The sequence below is a fragment of the Trichechus manatus genome, unplaced genomic scaffold (genome assembly GCF_000243295.1).
Source record: "Trichechus manatus latirostris isolate Lorelei unplaced genomic scaffold, TriManLat1.0 scaffold00039, whole genome shotgun sequence".
NCBI classification, from domain to species: domain Eukaryota; kingdom Metazoa; phylum Chordata; class Mammalia; order Sirenia; family Trichechidae; genus Trichechus; species Trichechus manatus.
This window is the reverse complement of record NW_004443975.1, coordinates 6,135,592-6,158,153: the sequence shown is the minus strand read 5'-3', so window position 1 is coordinate 6,158,153 and position 22,562 is coordinate 6,135,592. Positions and strand designations below refer to the sequence as shown.

Genomic DNA, 22,562 nt, shown 5'->3' with positions numbered 1-22,562 from the left:
ATTAGTGAGGTCCAAACATTCTGTCTATAGAGGTAAGAGGGACTCCAGATGGCCTGCCCCCAACTACCTGAGCCTGTCTTCGGCCATTCAGTTGAGACGTGTTAGCTTCAGGCAGTCTACTCTGCTCATTCCAGTAAATAATTCTTTCACTGGAAAGGATTTAGTTATCTATGATTTCCAATCACACCTGCAGTGTACCTTTAAGAAACCCATCTCCTTCGTATTTTAAATTATTTAATTTACATGTTTCAAAAAGTTCAATTTTGTTAATTTTATCCATCATCATAAATGTGGCCTTGGAACTGATACACATTAAATCCTTGCAGTCTGAAGGATCTTTAGTCATCAACATGCCTGGACCCCATTAACATGTGAGTAGTTGCAATCTATGCTTTGTTTTCTGAATACTTCATATTTTCCATTTTAAGTTACTAGGTTAATACTTATTCCATGCCAAGTCAAGGGACTGCTGAAAGGAAACACTGAAGATTTTGGGGTTTACAATATACCTTTCATATATGGTGCAGGGGAGCCCTGGTGGCACAGTGGTTAAGAACTCGGCTACTAACCAAAAGGCCAGCAGTCCAAATCCACCAACCGCTCCCTGGAAATCCTATGGGGCAGTTCTACTCTGTCCTACAGGATCACTATGAGTTGGAATGGACTTGATGGCAATGAGTTGTTTGTCTGTTTTTTATATGGTGCAGTAGGCAGAATGGTCTTCCAAAGATGTCTATGCACCAGCCCCTGAAAATCTGTGAATATGTTACATGGCAAAATGGACTCTGCAGATGTAATTAAGGTTATAGGCCATAAAACAGGGAAACTATACTAGAATATCTGGGTGGGCCCCATCTAATTACGTGAGCCCTTCAAAGCAGATAATTTTCTCTGGAGGTAGAAGAGATGTGGTAGAAGGGGGAGGTCAGAGATACTTGAAGCATGAGAAAAACTCAACGTGCCATTGCCTGTTAGAAGACGAAGAAGGCAGATGAGGAATGTAGGTGGCTTTAAGGAGCTGAAAGTGCTCTTGGCTGACAGCCAGCAAGAAATGGAACTCGGCTCTATAACCACAAGGAACTGAATTCTACTAACAATCTCAACGAGTTTGGAGCAGATTTGTCCCCAGAGCCTCCAGGTAAGAGCCCAGGCCAGCTGAACCTTGATTTCAGCCTTCTAAGACCTGGAGCAGAGGGCCAGCTTACCTCGCCTGGACTTCTGATCTACACAACTGTGAGATAACAAATTTATGTTGTTTTAAGCTGCTAAGTTTGTGACAATTTGTTACAGCAGCAACAGAAAAGGAATACATATGGAGATCGAATTATTTTCTCATATATACTAAACAAGAAAAAAAGGAGATGCTAGCATTGATAAAGGAGCCCCAGGTGTACAGTGGTTAAACTGCTCGGCTGCTAACTGAAAGATTGGCAGTTAGAACCCACCAGCCGCTCCACGGGAGAAAGATGTGGCAGTCTGCTTCTGTGAAGATTTACAGCCTTGGAAACCCTGTGGGGCAGTTTTACTCTGTCCTTCAGGGTAGCTATGAGTTAGAATCGACCTGACGGCAACAGTTTTACCATGGACAATGTCTACTAAAAACAAAACAAAACAAACCTCTTGCCGTTGAGTCGACTCCGACTCATAGTGACCCTATAGGGTAGGGTAGAACTGCCCCATAGAGTTTCCAAGGAACAGCTGGTGGATTCGAACTGTCGACCTTTTGGTTAGCAGCCGAGATCTTAACCATTATGCCACCAGGGCTCTGGACTATGTCCACAGGAGGGCAGATTTATAATTGTCCCTTCTGCTTAGCTAGACTCATGAACCAGTGTTTCTACACCAAGTGGTGGAAGTAGCACTGGCCCAAGAAGCATACTTGGAACAATAAAATTAAGACTATCTCCTACTAATTAATTAGTTAAACTACACTAAAATTCAGGAACTGACAATGTTCTGGAAGACATTATTTTCCAAGGAGTGACTAAGATCCAACTTCAGGAGATAAACAGATTCAAAACATTTCTTCACTCAAGTCCCAGGGTGTTTTTTTAAATCACACATACCTACATCAAAAAATATTTGATTTTTTTCCTAGTCCATTCCCATGATTCCCTCCCCCTATTCATTTCATCACCCTATTTTAACGATCAAAGATAAAATCCAACAATGTACTAAGGAAATGTACAACAAGAAAAAAACAGAAATAGGCATCTGGCACAATGAGAAAGGAGACCAGGTGACCTTGTCATGCCATTTATGTACTGGCACCTCTCGTAATAAAACTGCCTAGTTAAGATCCCACTCATTCAATAAATATTTACAGAGTACCTTCTAGTGACATGCCCTGTTCCAGACACTGGTGATAGTATGATGCCATCTAGTAACTTACAGTCTAGTGGGATGCACAGAATTGTAATATATGCAGTAACTGAGACATGGAGAAAGTATAAGTGGGGTACAGAAGTTCACCCAAGTTTGATGAATACAGCTAAGCTACAGCCAGAAGGAGCAGGAGGCTGCAGCTGGTCATTATTGGAGCAGGGCATTCCAGACAGAAGGGCCAGCATGTGTAAAGATACTGAGGTATCTTAGCATAATATAACCCATTCAGACAACTGAAGTTCACTGTGTGCGCACAGAGTGTGTATGGGAAGGCAGGGGAGGAAGCAGAAGGGGATTGGTGGGAGATGTGCTTTTAACACTCAAGTAGGGGATGTATTACAAAGGGCATTAGACTTTATCCTGTAGGTGAATTTTAAGAACACAAATGGTACAGTCATTTATGGTTCAGAAAGGTTACTTTGGTATCAGGTTGGAAAATGGAATAAAATGAAGTAATACCAGAGACTGAAATTAGTCAGGAAGCTATTACATTACATTACACAAATAGAGATGATGAGGACCCAAACGTGAGAAGCAACAATAGAGATGGGGATGAAGGAACCAATTCAAAGGATATTCAGAAAGTGAAATACATGACAGACACCACAGGTTCCCAACTAACTGCCATTCCCAACTCCCTGTTTTTCTTACCCACAGCTCACCACAAAGGGTAGAAAGCTAGATATCTACTTCATCACAGTCATATGTGACCCATGGGCAATCTCTTGCCGGGGAAGGGAGGCTGGCTCTGGGAAAGCTTTTCATTTTTCTTTTTTTCCCTCATATCCTACTGAATGAGGATACTATGTTTGGAGCTATGGCAGCTACTTTACAACTATGAGGGGACAAATCAAGGACAAAAGCCAACATGCTGAAGATAGCAGAGTAGAATGGCAAGTCTTGGTCCCTGAGGTCATGGTTAAGCTGCTGAACCCACGCAGGGAGTGTCCATCTCTGGACTCAAGATAAGTATCCTGCCAGTTTAACCACTTACTGCTTTCAGATAGAATCAACCAAACTGAAACAAGTAGAGAGGGCCTGTGACTGACTGTGAAAGGTTTGCAATAAACAGGAATTTAGGTAGATTTACTCTCAGGTTTCTGGCTTGGGAAACTAAGTAGAAGAAGGTGCTAGTTACCCAGACAGAATTACAACAAAAGAGGTGTTCTGTTTGCTTTTTGTTGGGGGTTGAGGGTGGTGAAGTAGGGACAGGAGGGAAGGGAGGAAGAATATTTGCTCCTGGACATGTTGATCTAGAGATATTATGCAGTCATGTAGGTGAAGAGGTCCTGTATATTTAGATGTATGAGTGTAGAACTCAGTCAAAGACTCTGAATTAGAGCTACAGCTACATAGGAAGTCAGAGGTTACCATTCCTGAGTGACCTCACACTCTTGGAGAAGTGTAATGGGCATTAAAAACAAAAAACCAAACCCACTGCTGTCAAGTCGATTCCGACTCACTGCGACCCTATAGGACAGAGTAGAGCTGCCCCATAGAACTTCCAAGAAGCAGCTGGTGGATTCAAACTGCCAACCTTTTCGTTAGCAGCCAAGTTCTTAATCACTGCGCTACCAGAGATCCCTAATGGACACAGAAGGGTCAAAAGGATGGAGTCCAGACAAAAAAAAAAACCTTATTTGAAGAGTCCTAGAAAGTGTTCCTTTACTATTAAGACTCTATCGATGTAGAGATACTACCCTAAAATAGAAAAAATTTTGTTTATAGAACGTATATTCACAATACTGTATATTTTTACTTTATAAAAATTAATTAGCAGCCAAGATAATTTCAAAATTACAAAATCTGGATCTATGAAAAATGAAGACCTTTACATTAGCCTTGTGCTAAAGTGACTATGCAAGAGATTTGTCCTAGTAACTGAAATGAATGTGAATCACCTGCTTTCCTATACACGTCAGTAAACCAGGAATATGTGAATAACCTCATTCCAAAGACTCAGAAAATAACTCCAGCACATGTTTTATTGGTGGTAGATTACCCCAAAGCACATAGAGGAACATAACCACTGAGAAGGCAGCAAACAATAATTTAGCAACACTATACATGATTAATGGAACGCCTGAAGATAGGTAACCTAGGCGTTAACGAGCTGAAATAGACTGGTATTCATCATTTTGAATCGGACAGTGATATGGTCCACTATACTGGGAATGACAAATTGAAGAGGAAAAGAGTAGCATTCATGGTCAGTGATAGTATAGTATCCATGTACCTACAAGTGAGACCAGTTAATATGGCTATATTCAAATTTAGGCACCAACCACTAATGCCAAAACTGAAAAAACTGAAGATTTTTTATCAACTTCTGCAGTCTGAAACTGATCAAACATGCAATCAAGATGCACTGATAATTACTGGTAATCGGAAAATGGAAGTTGGAAACAAAGAAGAAGGATCAGTAGTTAGAAACTATGGCCTTGGTGAAAGAAATGATGCTGGAGATTGTGCGACAGAATTTTGCAAGACCAATGTCCTGTTCATTGGAAATACCTTTTTTCAACAACATAAAGGGCGACTACACACGTGGACCTCATCAGATGGAATACACAGGAATCAGATTGACTACATCTGTGGAAAGAGACAATGACGCAGCTCAACATCATCAGTCAGAATAAGGCCAGGGGCCGACTGCGGAAAAGACCATCAATTACTTATATGCAAGTTCAAGCTGAAGCTGAAGAAAATTAAAACAAGTCCATGAGAGCCAAAGTACGACCTTGAGTATATCGCACTTGAATTTAGAGACCATCTCAAGAATAGATTTGATGCACTGAACACTAATGACCAAAGACCAGATGAGTTGTGGGAGGACATCATACATGAAGAAAGCAAGAGGTCATTAAAAAGACAAGAAAGAAAGAAAAGACCAAAATGGATGTCAAAGAGACTCTGAAACTTGTTCCTGAACTTCCAGCAGCTAAAGTGAATGGAAGAAATGATGAAGTAAAAGAGGTGAACAGAAGATTTCAAAGGGCAGCTCGAGAAGACAAAGTAAAGCATTATAACGAAATGTACAAAGACCTGGAGTTAGAAAACCAAAAGGAAAGAACACGCTCGGCATCTGCAAAGCTGAAAGAATTGAAGAAAAAGTTCAAGCCTTGAGTTGCGATACTGAAGGATTCTATTGGGAAAATACTGAACAATGCAGGAAGCATCAAAAGAAGATGGAAGACTACAGAGTCACTGTACCAAAAAGAATTGGTCAACGTTCAACCATTTCAAGAGGTAGCATGTGATCAAGAACCGATGGTATTAAAGGAAGAGGTCGAAGCTGCACTGAAGGCAATGGCAAAAACCAAGCCTCCAGGAATTGCTGGAATAACAATTGGTATGTTTTAACATATGGATATAGCACTGGAAGCGCTCACTCGTCTACACCAAGAAATCTAGACGAGAGCTATGCTGCCAACTGACTGGAAGAGATCCATATTTGTGCCCACTCCAAAGAAAGATGATCCAACAGAACGTGGAAATTATGGAACAATATCAATAATACCACAGGCAAGCAAAATGTAGCTGAAGATAATTAAAAAATGGTTGCAGCAGTACCTCAACAGGGAACCACCAGAAATTCAAGCCAGATTCAGAAGAGGACTTGGAACAAGGGATACCACTGCTGATGTCAAATGGATCTCGGCTGAAAGCAGACAATAGCAGAAAAATGTTTACCTGTGTTTTATTGACTCTGCAAAGACATTCAACTGTGTGGATCATAACAAATTATGGATAACATTGCGAAGAATAAGAATTCCAGAACATTTCACTGTGCTCATGAGGAACCTGTACATGGATCAAGAGGCAGTCATTCAAACAGAACAAAGGGATACTGCATGGTTTAAAAGTCAGGAAAGGTGAGCAGCAGGGTTGTATCCTTTCACCATACTTAATCTGTATGCTGAGCAAATAATCCGAGAAGCTGTACTATATGAAGAAAAATGGGGCATCAGAATTGGAAGAAGACTCATTAACAACCTGTGATATGCAGATAACACAACTTTGCTTTCTGAAAGTAAAGAGGACTTGAAGCACTTATGAAGATCAAAGACTACAGTCTTTAGTATGGATTGACCGCAACATAAATTAATACAGGTGACTCCAATATAATTATTTTCATATATGTGGCAATTATGGAAGAATAGAAGGATCAGCAGCCACCCAACGTACTATATAGGAAAAATAGTCTGGAGCAAGTGACAGTCTGATAGGCAAACAGGCATAAGGACACATGGCAAAAGGTCCCTATAAACAATAATTATAACCTCAAACCAAAGGTTGATTTTCATGTTTATGAGGTTTGGACTAGATGGCTCATGTACACCTGCACAGATCACAGCAATCCTCATCAAAGGCATCTATGAAGAATAGGAAGTACTACCAAAGAGAAAAGGAGTTTATTCTTGGCATCAGGCAAAAACGTTTCAAAAACCAAAACTGACTTGAGCAAAATGAGTATAACAAACAAAAATTTGTACCTTAAACCACTGGTCTTAATTCTAAAACATAACTCTGATCACACTGCTCCCCTCCACAGAAACTTTAAATGGCTCTCCAAGGCCCACAGATCCTCCCCTCAACCAGTCCTTCTTTCAAAAAACAAAAACCCAAACCCTACAGAAGAACTGCCCATAGGGTTTCCAAGGAGCAGCTGGTAGATGTGAACTGCCTACCTTCTGGTTAGAGCCTGAGCTCTTAACCACTGTGCCACTCAGTAAAGTTCTCATCAAACTTTCAGTTTTGTTGCCTTTCATTTATCTAGTTATACTGGAACAGCTGCTATTTCCCAAATCCACCCTGTGCTCTCCCATGCCTGCCATTCTGCTCACACTGTTGGTTCTCTGCCTGTGGAGATCTTACCAGTTCTTCAAGTTTCACACCTTGTATTCTTTCCAGTATTTCCCCATCCTACAACCACACGTAGGTAGTCTTCTTTGCAGCCTTTTCTGCTCCTATCAAAATCATCCTATTCTGTCTTGAATTGTTACTATTCTTTTTACCTCCCGCACCATATTCGAAATTCCTTAAAGAAACGATAACTAACTCATATTTGTGTCTTATACAGAGTTAAAATTCGGTAAGTAATTTTAGGTTCCTGAAATAGTGACATAAAACACAGACTGAAATCCCTCGAAAGAATGTACAAGGGCAAGTTTATTAGAAGTTTAGAAATTCTACTATTTATCATGCTGATTAACATTCATATATGCTCCTTCTTGTCCTTTAACAGGAAAAAGCAATACATAAGAAATAAAAGTGGGAATCATTCAGTAGAGAAAATAAAGCATCAGACCGTGATCTAGAAATTCTAGATCCTATTTTTAGTTCTCTGGGCAGGTCTTTGCTCCACCTGCTTTCTCTGTAAGTACCTACTTTACCAAAGTGATGTGAGAATATCCTTGATAATAGATAAATATGCTTAACATCTTTCAGAACACTCCTCCGTTTAATTTTCCTGATTCATAGACAAGCTTATGCCAAAGAGTGTATTTTCAGGATTTTTTTTTTTTTTTTAAAACAAAACTTCTTTTTTCCCCTACCCTCACAGATTTTTTTTTAGGCCCTGAAACTGCAGCCTCTGGCCACTGCATATTCCTAACCTATACAGTGGTTTAATAGTCTAGAAAAGGCATTCTGTGCTCTCCTGAGGGATAATTTGTAATAGACTTCATGAATAAAAAAGTAACCACACTCAGATCACTCCGGGACGGGACGTAGGGGAAGGCAGAGAAACAGGGCAATAAAAAGACTTGAACGCAGGAAGTTTAAATCTAGAGAATTATTTCTTAACCAGTGGCCTAGGTCAAAGACCTTACAAAGTGTCATGCTGTTCTAAGATGTCTAGTATCAGATTCTTCTCTGTAAATTTTTCTATCATGCTTTACTTTCCTCCGTATGTTAGCTCACCTCCATTCACCTTCACGCTCACATCAACTCCAATGACGCCTCATCTCATCTCAGGAAGGCCCTAGCCCTCCTGCCATAATTCCCAGATACAGCATGGGGAATCCCTTTCTACTCAAGACGTCACACAGTAAATTTAGACATTTATAAACAATGCAAGGCAAATAAGTTAGTCTGGAAGCACTTGGTACACTTCAGATACAGTGAATGAGAACCAAGAATCCTGATCTGTAGTGCTTCTGCATCTTTAAGCTAACAAAAATAATAGTGGGTAATTTTTCGTTTGTCAATCCACTGACAAGAAATTTTAAACATCGCTAGGAGTGTAACCCTTTACAAAACAAGAACTACTCAGGCCAAAGCGAAGAAACCCAAGCACACGCCTAACTGCAACGATAATGCCCTACCGGTGCTTTTTCTTGGGGTATTTCAATTGCAAAGATAAAGCAACCCAGTCCTTGGACTCCCTGCTGTGGGCTTGCTGTACTCGTAACTTAGATGACACAATGGACAAGTTCTTCCCTACCCTCTCCTGCTGTCACGTCATCTACCTGTTGCATCATCTGGAAAGTGGTCTTCAGAATCTAGGAAAGAAGCACCACCATGATCTCCAAATAATTCAGCGGGGCTTTCTTGATAAATTTTAGCCTCATTCATTTTAATGAGGTTGCCTTGGAGGCAAGAGTATCTTGGCGCCTGTTCACCTTTGAAGAGATTCTAGAATAGGCATAGACAAGATGACTTTCTGGACTTAGGGGGCTTGGGAGTTTTTGAAGACTTGGGCATGAAAAAAGATATGTGGCTCAGCAGGAGCAGAGTAGCGGGGAGGGCAGGCATTGGGGCCGGGGGAAGTGGGGCAGCCGCGGGTCCAGGTAGTGGGGGGTTGGGAGCGCGACGGAAGCTTTGCCCAAAGGGCACTGCTCGTCCGCTAAGGGGTCGGGCCCAGCGCCAGGGTCCGGGCCAAGCTGAGAGCGTGGGAGAGGTTCAGCACGACCGGACACTCTGCCAAAGCCGTCGGGTTGACTGGGCAGCACTAACAGGCGCTTCGACGGGTGCGAGGATTCAAGAATAATAATAATACGTCCCCTCCCCCCACGCACAGTGAACTGAGCTGGAGGCGGAGACGCAAGGCAGGAAGCGCCAGGGGCCGGGGTCCGAGTACGACCGGCGAGAGGATGCCGGCTGAGCCGGGGGCCGCCAGGGGGCTGCACTCACCATGTCGTACACGTTGAGCACCACTAACTGGTTAGCCCCCATCCTCCTCCCCGCGGCCGCCGCCTCGTCCTCAAGCTCCGTCTCCGCGGGGCCGGAGGCCGCTCCCAGCCCCGCTGGCGCTTCAGGGGGCCTGAGCCCGGCACTAAGCGTACAGCCCCGCCCGCGGCAGCCGAAGCAGAAGCATCGGACAGCCGGGCCGCTCCGGAGGGCCGCCAATAGGATTCTCTGCGCGGACGGAGCCGGACCCGTGGCGGCCCGCTCCAGCTCAGGCACCTCCCCTAGGCAGCAGACACGTGGGAAAGGCGGGGCCCGAGCAAGGGGCGTGCACCCGGCGCCCCGGGGGCGGGGCCTGGCCAGCGCCGGGCTGAGCCCGCCTGCGCTCTGGGTCTCGGCCGCCGCTTCTGGACCTAAAATGGCGGTAGCCTCGGAGCCCCTCCACCCTGGAGGAGCAGGGTCCCAGAAAGACTGCAGGTCCTAGCTTGCGGTGCGGATTCCCGCGCGCAGAGGCAGAGTCTCAACAACCATAATCCTTCGTCGCTGCATTTTCTCAGCCCTCGACTACAGTTCCCAGTGTGCTGCGCCGGTGCTCGATCCTGCCAGGCCAGACCTCTCCGGGAGACTCCACCTCCCAGAATGCGGGGCTTTGGACCTGCCGCTAGATCCATTGCCGCCTGCCCTTGGCTGGCGGTGAAACCTCTGCGACCTCGTCTCATTGATGCTGCTGTTACTGTTTATGTAGTGTTGAGCCCGATGAAGCCAGCGAAATGTGGCAGAAGACCATAGTGATGACCCTAAAATTTCTAAATCCCATCCTCACTGATTTTTGCGAGAGGAAGATGGGGAATTAGAGGAAGGATAGTTACAGGTGGGAGGGTGGGTATAACACGCATCTTGTTAATTCACAGTATGGAATTTTACATTCTGTAAAACTATACTGCTGAGTGGAGCCCTGGTGGCGCAGTGCTTAAGAGCTCGGCTGCTAACCAAAAGGTCTACAGTTCAAATCCATTGGCTGCTTCTTGGAAACCCTATGGGACAGTTCTGCTCTGTCCCATAGAGTCGCATTGATTTGACAGCAATTGTTTTGTTTTGTTTTTATCCTGCTGAGATAGGAAAAGAGTTCAGCACTCACAGATCAGAACAACCCTAGAGCATAGTAGGTGCTTTTACATTCATTCAATAAATATTTGTTATGTGCCTACCATATGCCAGGCAGTGCTGTAGGCCCTGCAGATACAGTGATAAACAGGAGGGATAACAAACAAAATATCAGGTATATGTGCTTTGCAGAGAATTAAAATAGGGTGAAGTGATCAAGAGTAGTTTTAGATTGGCAGCACCAGGAAGATCTCTGTGATGACCAAAACCACCAAACCAAACCCGGTGCCTCCAAGTCCATCCTGACTCATAGCAACCCTATAGGACAGGGTAGAACTGCCCCAAAGGGTTTCCAAGGAGCAGCTAGTGGATTCGAACTGCTGACCTTTTAGTTAGCAGCTGTAGCTCTTAACCATTGCACTAACTGAGAACAGAATGACAAAAAACCAGACCTGCGCATATCAAGGGGATAAGTATTCCAGTCAAAAGGAATAGCAAGTGCAAAAATTTTGAGGAAGGAAGGTGCTTGCTGTATTTGAGGAAACAATAGACCTCTGGCTGGAGCATAATGGGCAAAAGCAAATGCATTGCCCTCCAGTCAATTCTGACTCATAGTGACCCTGTAGGACAGAGTAGAACTGCCCCATAGGGTTTCCAAGGAGTGGCTGGTGGATTCCAACCGCCAAGCTTTTGGTTAGCAGCTGAATGCTTAACCACTGTGCCACCAGAGCTCCAAACCTCTCACAATCAGTCACAATTTCTTAGCCAACCTGGAGAGAGACATAAGTTATCCAAACTATTGTAAAGAAGAATAAATTTTAAAGCTTATTGCTAACTGTCTTGTGTTGTAGAGATGAAGTGAGTATCTTAGTTATTTGTTGCTCAGTCTTAGTTACCAAATCACCCTAAAACATAGCAGCTTAAAATAAATATTACTTCACACAGCTTCAGAGGGTCAGGAATCTAGAAGCAGCTTAGCTGGGTGGTTCTGGTTCATGTTCCCTTATGGGGTTGCAGTCATCTGAAGGCTTGACTGGGGCTGACAAATCTGCTTCCAAGTTCACTCATGTAGGCCTCTCTGTAGGGCTGCTCATGACATGGTAGCTGCTTCCCCCCAAGCAAGTGATCCAAAAGAGAATGAGAGGTCAACCAAGAAAGAAGCCACAGTGTCTTAAAACCTAATCTTGGACATGATGTACCATCACTTTTGCTGTATCTTACTGGTAACACAGACCAAGCCTGTAGCGATGGGGGAGGGAGTTATACAAAGGTGTGACTGTCAGGAGGCATCCTGTGGCTTTTGTTTCTGCCACAGAGGCCACTCTATTCATGTGCCCTTCAAACCAGTTCTGGGTGGCTGATGATGAAGGCTGGCTACCATCAACTTACTGAGTCATGTTGTCTCCTTGATTGTTCAGTGTCTACTTAGCTCTTCTGTGGTGGATGCTTTTTGGTGGGTGTTAACCTGTGCTACAAATTTTTTCACACTTTGTGTAACCAGTTGCTATCGAGTTGATTCTGACTTACGGTGACCCCATGTGTGTCAGAGTAGAAGTGTGCTCCACAGGGTTTTCACTGGCTGATTTTTAAGAGGTAAATCACCAGGCCTTTCCAAGGTGCCTCTTGGTGAACTTGAACCTCCAACCTTTGGGTTAGCAGCCAAGTGCGTTAACCATTTGCATCATCTAGGGTGTGCACACCCATATATCCATCCACATACCTCTACCCCAGACCTCAATGTCTTTTCAATTCTTTTCCTTCCAGTTCTGACCAGATGGCCAGGCCATTGGGCAATGCCTAATAATCTGTGTATATTTTCACTTCAGGCCACTTTTCCCTCCACACAAAGTAGATGCCCAGGTGTGCTGCTCACAACTTCACCCATTGGGAAGATTTCCCTTCTCTATTGTCTTTCAGGACCACCTCGGAATGACATTGTAATGAACCCCCATTCATTGGCAGCTTGCACCCACTTACTGAGCTGACTATAAACCAAGCTTGGGCTTTTTCCTCCTTTTTCTTCAGCTGGTGGTATGGGATCACCCCATACATACCCCAAAAAGGCCCTAACTATAAGCTGAAGAGGGGCACTGGTGCAATTCTGATGACATGGGTCAGGGCTACTTCCTCCTGCAATTTACTTGTGCCATTTGGTAGTACTTGGGCTCAATCCCTGATAGTGTAGTGGTTAAGAGCGTGGTTGTTAACCAAAAGGTCGGCAGTTCAAATCCACCAGCCACTCCTGGGAAACCCTATGGGGCAGTTCTACTCTGTGCTATAGGGTCACTATGAGTCAGAATCGACTTGACAGCAACAGGTTTGGTTTTTTTGGTTTGGGCTCAATCCTGAATGTACCATTTCCATCTTATGATGGACTGCTGCTGGACCCATTCGATTTTATGACTTGGCAGGTCCACCAGAACCCAGCTCATAATGGGAGGTTCTGGATACATCATCACTTGGCCTGCTATCGAGCATTCTATCTCTACCAGTGTCCAATGACACACCAAGAACTGTTTCTCAAAAGTGTGTAATTCTCTGCCTTGGATGGAATGTCCTGACTCCAGAATCCCAGTAATCTTCATTGAGATTCTCCCACTGGAGCTTGCCACAGCTCCATACTACATCTGACACCTCCAACACCGTAAGATATACTGGATCATATGGTGCAAATGGCAGGGCTGATTGCTCCACAACTTCGACCATGGCTGAGCCCTTTCGTGCTCTGGGCCCCATTCAAAAATAGTAGCATTCCATGTTAGCCAGTATTTCGGCCACAGCAATATTAGTAGGTATGGAATATGTTGCCTCCAGAACCCAGAAAGACCTCCAAGACACTATGCTTCCTTCTTTGTGACAGGGGATGCAAAATTTAGGAATTTATCTTTTAGTTTGGAGGGGATATCCCAGCATGCCTCTGACCACTAGACTCCTAAAATCTTCACTGAAATGTCTGGTCCCTGAATCTTTGAAATGATTTTTATATCCCACCCTCTAGAGTGGATGCCTCCAACCTATTAGCCACCTCTGGCTCCTTCTGTCCAATCAGCAAGATGTCATTGATGTAATGAATCAGTGTAATGTCCTGTGGGATGTGCAGGTGAGTAGTTTTTCTTTTTTTTCCATCAAGTTTTATATCTTATTTCATCCCCTTCAATAAAGATTTTAAAGTTTACTTCGCATAGGTCATACACTTTTCATGTTAAATTTAATTCTATATAATTTTTCACTATAATAGATTGTTTTTTATTATATCTATTGTTAACAGGTTATAGCTAGTATAGAGAGAAGGTATTGATTTTTAAATATTTGTCTTGTATTGAGCCATCAAATTCTGTTATTAATTCTAGTAATTCTTGTTACTGTTTTTGGATTTTTTAGGCATATAATCTTATTAGTGAAAGAGAGGATTTTATCTCTTTTTTCCAATATTTATACGTGTTATTTTCTTCTTGCAGTATCAGAACTTCAAAACAGTGACGCATAGCAGTAGCCCTGGCTTGTTCCTGATTTCTGTAGAAGAAGAAATTCTGCTTGTGGACAACAGTGTCAGCCTGTGCCTGGGGAGTTCCATCTCACTGGAGATCTGTCCTGCGTTACTACCTGCCCTATGGATTTCAGACTTGCTTAGCCAGCCTCCACAATCCCATAAAGCCCATTCTTTGTAATAAATCTCAATCTTTCTCTCCTCTCTCTATGTATATATACACACATATTTACGTATGTCTATGTATCTATATCTGTCTATATATCATACTGGTTCTGCTTCTCTGGTTGAACCCTGACTGATACAAATACTAATTATTTAGGAAGCTGTGATAATATTTGAACAAATTAAGAGGCTTATTTTGAGCGTGAGAATGGAATTTTAAAATTTAGAGCATCAGCTGCTCACTTTCAATATAATAGGTAGATTCACATTCAGATGTGAATCTACTGTTAGAAAACTTCTGAACTGTGTTTAAGAAATCATAGATCATTTAAATCCACACACTTTTATTATTTTATGCATAAATTAACTACAGCCATATAACATCACATATGAAAAATAATAACATTTGACATTTATACATTCTCAAAAATTTACTTTTATCCTCAGGAAGGATTGTAGTAGCCAAATTAATTTTTTTAACTTCCATATTAAAAGTATATAGAGTCCCTTTAAGAGGAATGCAAACATATTAAGGATTTATTTCATAACACACAAAATATATGAAAATATTTCTCTCGAGGATAATTGAAGAACATCTTTCAGGTCTTGAATTTGATGACACCATGAGTGTATACTTAGTATTTCTTGGTCAAAAGCATGCTCTCAATGTAAATAAATAAATAAATACAGTCCCTCTACATACATACATACATAGTATAACTTAGGTCTTCCTACATTTTCTTTTGTTTTCCCTCAGGTGAAAGTGGTTCATAAATATATTGTCTATAAATCTTCATATAATGCAAGTAGCTCAAAACTAGAATACTGAAGAATAATAGCATTAGGAGAAAGAGGAAAGAAGCTACCAGGTAGCCATTTGGTCTGAAACAAGAAAAAAAAAAGTCATTAGAAGTCATTGCTCACACGTTGGTTGTTAATTTATTTAGTCAAACAGTTTTTGAATAGCTAGCTACTATGCCATGGACAGAGAACAAAAAATAATAAGACATGATGTCTACCCTCAGGCTGGCCAGGGAGGAACATAGTGTGGTAAATATAACGAGAGAAGGAAGCATAAAGTTCTTTGGGAGCTGAGCAGTGAGGGAGGTGATCCTTGAACTGAGTACGGAAAGTTGGGTAGAAGTTGGCCAGGTAAAAATGCCTGGGAGTGGGGGAAGAGACTAAAGTGGCAAAGAGAGATGCGTATGCAAAGGTATGGAAGCATAAGAAAACATAGAGGTCACTCCCAGACATTCTGGAACTAAAACTGGTTCTGTGTGACTAGAGCTCAGGTATAACGCAGAGTGGTTAGAGATGAGAAATGATAGGTAGACAAAGTTCAGATGAGAAAGATACTTTACAGCAAACAGAATGGATTTTAGCCCTAAGGGCAAGAGGGAGGTGCAGAGGTGTGATATAAGATCTACATTTTAGAAAGATGATCTGATTGTAGTGTGAAGAATGGATAAAAAAGAAGCCTTAGTGTGGTGGCAGCAAGGCCAGTTATAAGCGTTTTTTTTTTGGTAATAATCTGGATAAGCTATGATGAGGATCTTAACTAAAGCAGTGGCTGAAGAAATGGAGAGAAGTGGATAGAGCTAAGATATATTTAGAAGTTAGACTGGATTGGGCTTAGTGGTTGTTCAGGTGTGGGGTTTGAGAAATATGAAGCAATAAAGGATGTCTCCCAAGTCTAGGGTTAGGTGACATGAGAATGGTGTCACCATTCACTGATATAGGAAATTCAGAGGAAAGGGCAGGTTTTTGATGGGGTGTGTGAATATGGTTGATTCATTTTTTGATACACTGAATTTGAGGTATCTGAGAGTCAACCAAGTGAATATATGGATGTGGAAAAGAGGAGAGTAATCTGGTTTAGAGTTATGGACCTGGGAATCATTAACATATAAATCAGTTCTTAATCTTTTTACAGTTATACATGCCTTTGAGAATGATAGAAGATACTGGACCTGTCCCCAGGGAATTGCACATATGCACAAACACACTCATTGTACATAGACATTCAGTGGATTCACAGATACCTGTCTTTGGACTCAGGTTAAGAGCTGACATAGATAGTCATTCAGACACGGAAATGGGATGAAAGGACCCCGTAAAAGCATATAGAGCCTAGGAGAGAACTGATGCCCAAATTCTGAGGAATAGTAACAATTTAAAAAAAGAATACTCCAGAAGGAGTGACCAGAGAAATTTGAGGGGAACTGGGGAAGTGACCCCCTACTTTACCAAGCATGATGTCCTTCTCTGAGGATAGATCCCTTTTGATAACATGTCCAAAGTATGTGAGACGTAGTCTAGCCATCCTTGCTTCTAAGGAGCATTCTGGTTGTACTTCTTCCAAGACAGATTTTTTCTTTCTTCTGGCAGTCCATGGTATATTCAATACTTGGTAAAGCAGAGGGTCAGTGAAAAAGAGGAAGACCCTCAATGACATGGATTGACACAGTGACTGCAACAATGGGCTCAAGCATAACAACAATTGTGAGGATGGCACAGGAAGCGGCAGTGTTTCGTTCTGTTGTACATAGGGTCGCTCTGAGCTGGAACTGACTTGACAGCACGTAACAACAACAGAGAAGTTAGGTGCTCTGAAAGACTAGGAAGTATGAAGGTGTGATAAAGAATGTCACATGCAGCAGAGAAATATTGTTAAGGAGATGAGTATGGAAAAACGACCATTAGATTTTTCATTTAGGGCATCACTGTGACCCTAAATTAATTGGCATAGGAGATGTGTGTACAAGCTGGTAGTGCATGGAAGGGTAAATCATTGATGAGAAAGTAAATCCAGTAAGTGTACACTCTTTTGAGGGGTTTGGATAAAATGGGGGAAGAAAAAGGGTTTGGATAATAGCTAGGGGGTCAAGTCAGAGTGTTTGGCAGTAGATGAGGAACTGAGTAGATATAATGCCTGAGGATAGGCTCTAATGGATAGGGTAAGGTTGCAAGTTTAGGAAAAAAAGGGAAAGATTGTCCAGGAAGGATCTGGGAGGATGTAGGAAAGAATGGAGTAAAGGAACTGATGAATCCCAAGATCAGCAGGCAATACGGCAGGCCGCTGGCTCAAGTTGTAAGAACCAGAGGTCAGATGATGAGCTGGATGCAAGATCGAGAGCAAGCAAGCAAGCTTTGCCAGAACATCCATATGTATACTGGATGCAGGCCACACTCTGGAGGAAACTCCTTTTACGACTGATTGTCTGATCGTATCAGATCACATCACATCATGGAGGATGACTACATCTTTACATAACTGCCAAATGACATCATTACATAACTTCCAAACCGCTGAGAATCATGGCCAAACCAAGTTGACACACAACCTTAACCATCACAGTCTACCCCTTGTCAACTTGGCACCTGTACACATGTCCTTAAACCACACACAATCACTAAATAAAGACAATTATAAAGTCATACTTGCACCTAATATGATACAACTAACATGCATAAAACTGAAAATGCACGAGCCCTGTTTATATCTTATATTTTATAAGTGAAGGAAACAAAAATATTTGATGCACACATATGAGGAAGAAATACAACAATTACAGTCCTCGTTGCTGCAACTGGTCACATGGTCATAGCTGCTATTTAGAATTACCTTCTTCTACCACCCATTCCATATTCCCTTTACCCTCAGCAAGAACTTTGGCTGGTTGTAGTTCTTTGCTTGGTGGGCTGATCCAAACCTTCATTCTTGAAGTGTCTGGGCCATTAGTAATCATGTGAGAATTGGGTTGCTGTAGTTTTCCATTGACTTTAATCACAGGGTATGTTAGTTGAAGAGACACCCCAAGAGATCTCCTGTATTCCATTATGTAATATCAATCCAATTTCCCCTTGGTAATCAGGATCAATCACACCAGCCAATATGGTAACTCCTCATGCCTGTTGATCCAGAGGCATGAGGAGCACAAAGTGGCTGGGTGGCATTCTTAACTTCCAGTTCAATAGAATCTGTGTTGTGTCTCCAGCTGGAGAATTCTTCACTTTGGATCTAAGACCTCTAGACTCACAGAGTGTAGAGTTGCGGGAACAGGAAGCAAAAATTTTGGAATGTATATTATTAGGGGTAACAATGAGTGGTACCACCCCCATTTCCACCCCTTGATTCCTGGAACCATGAATCTTGGCTACGGGAGAAACAGCACAATACATTGGACACTAGTTTAGACCATATACAGCTTCCTGTAGAACATTGTCCCAACCCTGAAAAGTATTGACACCTAGCTAGTGCCATAATTGTGTCTTTAGAAGGCATTCCCTTGTTCTATCAAGCCAGCTGTTTCAGGATGATGGGGAACATGGCAAGACCAGTGAATCTTATGAGCGTGGGTCCATTGCCATACTTTATTTGCTGTGAAGTGAGTTCCTTGATTCCAGGCAATGTTGTATGGGATCCCATGACAGTGGATAAGGCATTCTGTGAGTCACAGATGGTAGTTTTGGCAGAAGCATTGCGTGCAAGGAAGGCAAATCCACAACCAGGGTAAACGTCTATCCCAGTAAGGACAAAATGCTGCTCTTGCCATGATGGAAGTGGTCCAGCGTAATCAATCTGCCACTAGATTGCTGGCTGATTGCCTCAAAGAATGGTGCCACATCGGGAACTTAATGTTGGTCTCTACTGCTGGCCGATTGAGCACTCAATAGTGGCTATAGCCAAGTCGGCCTTCTTGCATGGAAGTCCATGTTGCTGAGTCTATGCATAACCTCCATCCCTACCACCATGACCACTTTGTTCATGACCCATTGAGCAATGATGGGAGTGGCTGGGGGAAGAGGATGACTGATTTCCACAGAATACGTCATCCTATCCACTTGATTGTTAAACTCTTCCTCTAGTGAGGTCACCCTCTGGTAAGCATTCACATGAGACACAAATATCTTCACTTCTTCGGCCCATTCAGAGAGGTCTATCCACATATCTCTTCCCCATACCTCCTTATCACCAGTTTTCCAATCCTGCTCCTTCCAAGTCTCTGATCATCCAGTCAAACCATTGGCCACAGCCCATGAATCAGTATACAATTGCATATCTGGCCATTTCTCTTTCCAAGCAAAATGAACAACTAGGTGCACTCTTGAAGTTCTGTCCACTGGGAGGATTTCCTTTCACAAATTTGTTTCACACCACTGTGGTAAAAGGCACATCCTCTGGACACTCCATGTGTGGATTTGTGGATCTAACCTGATAAATTCACTTTATCGTGCCAATTTCCCTAAGTCTTTGGGTACTTCTTCTACAGTATACTGAGGCAGTCTGGTACTTCAACTTCATTTCAACCATGTAATCCATGCTTCAGTGACACAATCAAATAAACTATTAGATCTTTTCCTAATCTCTCGAGCAGAAACATTGAATGAAGAATCTGTGCTTAGGGAGGCAGGGCCAAGATGGCGGAGTACTCAGACACTTCCGGTGGACCCTCTTACAACAAAGACCTGAACAAGCAAGTGAATCAATTATGTATGACAATCTGGGAGCCCTGAACATCTAAGGCAAAGTTGAGGAACTGGACTTTGTGGCAGGGGGAGGGAGGGACAGTTCAGAAGCAGTGAGGAGTTGCCAGACCTGACAAGAACCTGAGCCCTTCAGGCCTGATCAGCTCATGGGTGGGCAGTGAGGAAGGCAAGAAGCGTTACTCAGGAGGCGCATTTTCTGCACTGGGAGAGACCCAGCACCAGAGAGTCTACTCCCTCACCCAGAACCAGTGAGAAGCAGCCCTCGATTGGTGAAAGATAAGTACTTGCATATGGCTACTGCGCAGATCAAAAACATGTCCCTTAGGGAAAAACCTCTCTCCCATTTACCTCCCCACTCCCTGCTCTGCACTGGGTCCTAGACTGGCTTCAGCAATTGCTGAGTCCCCTGGGCTGGAAGTCGGATCCGTCACACACCCTGAGCCATTCTCCCGGCCTTGGAGAGAGAAAAAATTAACAAATGGAAAAAATAAACTGCCGGCTCCCCTAAGCCAGGAACCCAGGGTAGGCACAGCTCCTTTGCCTAGGCACAGGCATAAGGGATCCACGGACTTTGAGTGTCTTTCCCCCTGCCTAGACTTGTGTGTGCCCATTTTAACAGTGTAGGCCCTCGTTACCGCAGTGCACCAGGGTATATACCTGAAGTCTAACTTCAACTGTTTTATCTGTCAAGTGGCAGGTTTGTGACATTTGACACTGCTCTGCCCATTAAGCAGGGTGTTCACCTGCCCACATCAGGGGCCTGAGGACTGGTGGCTCCACCCACGCCACCTAGCCACCTGTGATAGGAGCCCAAGAATAAGAGGTGCCCGCCAGTCCTTACAGCCAAGAGCATTAGCTGCTTATAGTCGGGCTGCAAAACCCACCCACCTACACACTCTAGGGAGCAGGGACACACCTTCCTCCTGGACTTTTGGGGGGGGGGTGTCAGCCCTCTGCCTTGCTCAGAGTGTGTCCTCCTGCTGCAGCCAGGTGCCTGTGCCTACACCAATCACCTGTGCCTGTCTAGGACTGTAGGTGAGAGCCTACACCACACACTTGGTGGCTATCTACATGGGCACCTGAGCTGAATCCACACAGGAGGAGTGGGTGGACTCCTGAGTTCACATACCGAGTAACAGATTTAACCACCTGGTGACAGGACATTAGAGCATCAAATGTGCCAATAATCAAACTAGCTCATACGAGCAGCCTCAAAACAAAACAAGAAGCTAGGACAGAGTAAGGAAACATAAAGTAAATAAATAAATATAATAACTTATTGATGGCTCAGAGACAACAGTCAATATCAAATCACATAAAGAGACAATCCATGATGGCTTCAGCAAGCTCCCAAAATAAAGAATCTAGAAATTTTCTAGAGGAGGAAAATTTCTTGGAATTACAGGAGGCAGAATACGAAAGATTAATACACAAAACTCTTCAAGAAATTAGGAAGGAAATTAAGCAAAACGCAGAACGTGCAATAGAGGAAATTAAAAAAGATTAGAGAAGAGCTTAATGACAAATTTAACAGGCTGCAAGAATCTACAGAGAGACAGTAATAGAAATCCAGAAGATTAACAATAAAATTTCAGAATTAGACAACTCAATAGAAAGTCATAGGTGCAGAATTCAGGCAATGGGAGTCAGAATTAGTGAGATTGAAGATAAGGCACTTGACACAAACTTATTTGAGGAAAAATCAGATAAAAGGATTAAAAAAAATGAAGAAACCCTAAGAATAATGTGGGACTCTATCAACAGGAATAACCTATGAGTGATTGGTGTACCAGAACAGGGGGGAATAACAGAAAATACAGAGAGAATTGTTGAAGATTTGTTGGCAGAAAACTTCCCTGATATCATGAAAGATGACAAGATATCTATCCAAGATGCTCATCGAACCCCACATAAGGTAGATCCCAAAAGAAAGTTATCGAGATATATTATAATCAAACTTGCCAAAACCAAAGATAAAGAGAGAATTTTAAGAGCAGCTAGGGATATATGAAAAGTCATCTACAAAGGAGAGTCAGTAAAAACAAGCTCGGAATACTCAGCAGAAACCATGCAGGCAAAAGGCAATGAGATGACATATATAAAGCCTTGAAGGAAAAAAACTTCCAGGCAAGAATTATATATCCAGCTAATCTGTCTCTCAAATATGATGCCGAAATTAGGACATTTCCAGATAAACAGAAGTTTGGGGCATTTGCAAAAACCAAACCAAAATTACAAGAAATAGTAAAGGGAGTCCTCTGGTTAGAAAATCAGTAACATCGGATAACAATCCAAGGCTAGAACACAGGACAGAGCAACCAGATATCAACCCAGATAGGGAAGTAACAAAAATAAATCAAAGCTAAAACACTGAAAATAGGGAAACAGATGTCAATATGTAAAAGATGAAAACATTAAAACAAAAAAGAGGGACTTAAAAATGTAGACATAGATTTTGCATATGGAGACGAAATCGAGGCCATATAAAGAAACAAAAGACTGGTATAAACTTAGAAAAATACGGGTAAATATTACGGTAACCACAAAGGAAATTAACAATCCTACAAGTCAAAATAAAAAACTAGAAAATTATACTCAGCAAACACAAAATCAACAACAATGAAAAAGATGAAAAGAAAATGCATAAAGAAAAACGAATCAGCACAGAAAATTAAGCAGAACAGAGAAACTGTGAACAACACACACAAAAAGACATCAAAATGACAGCACTAAACTCATACCTATCAATAATTACACTGAATGTAAATGGACTAAATGCACCAATAAAGAGACAGAGAGT

General features: G+C 42.5%; 2 protein-coding genes across 2 annotated transcripts in view; both read right to left on the bottom strand.

Annotated features, from left to right (window-relative positions):
• The window catches only part of DESI2 (desumoylating isopeptidase 2), a 49,418-nt gene extending 39,231 nt beyond the window's left edge, over positions 1-10,187 (bottom strand). The window contains exons 1-2 of the mRNA XM_004375942.2: positions 10,085-10,187; positions 9,523-9,962 (exon numbers count right to left, since the gene is read on the bottom strand). Coding sequence (XP_004375999.2) covers positions 9,523-9,962; positions 10,085-10,187 — 543 coding nt within the window. The remainder of the gene's footprint in view (positions 1-9,522; positions 9,963-10,084) is intronic.
• A 4,816-nt stretch (positions 10,188-15,003) lies between these two features.
• CATSPERE (catsper channel auxiliary subunit epsilon) overlaps positions 15,004-22,562 on the bottom strand; it is a 169,773-nt gene continuing 162,214 nt past the window's right edge. The window contains exon 20 of the mRNA XM_012555409.1: positions 15,004-15,154. Within this exon, the coding sequence (XP_012410863.1) occupies positions 15,004-15,154 (151 nt within the window). The remainder of the gene's footprint in view (positions 15,155-22,562) is intronic.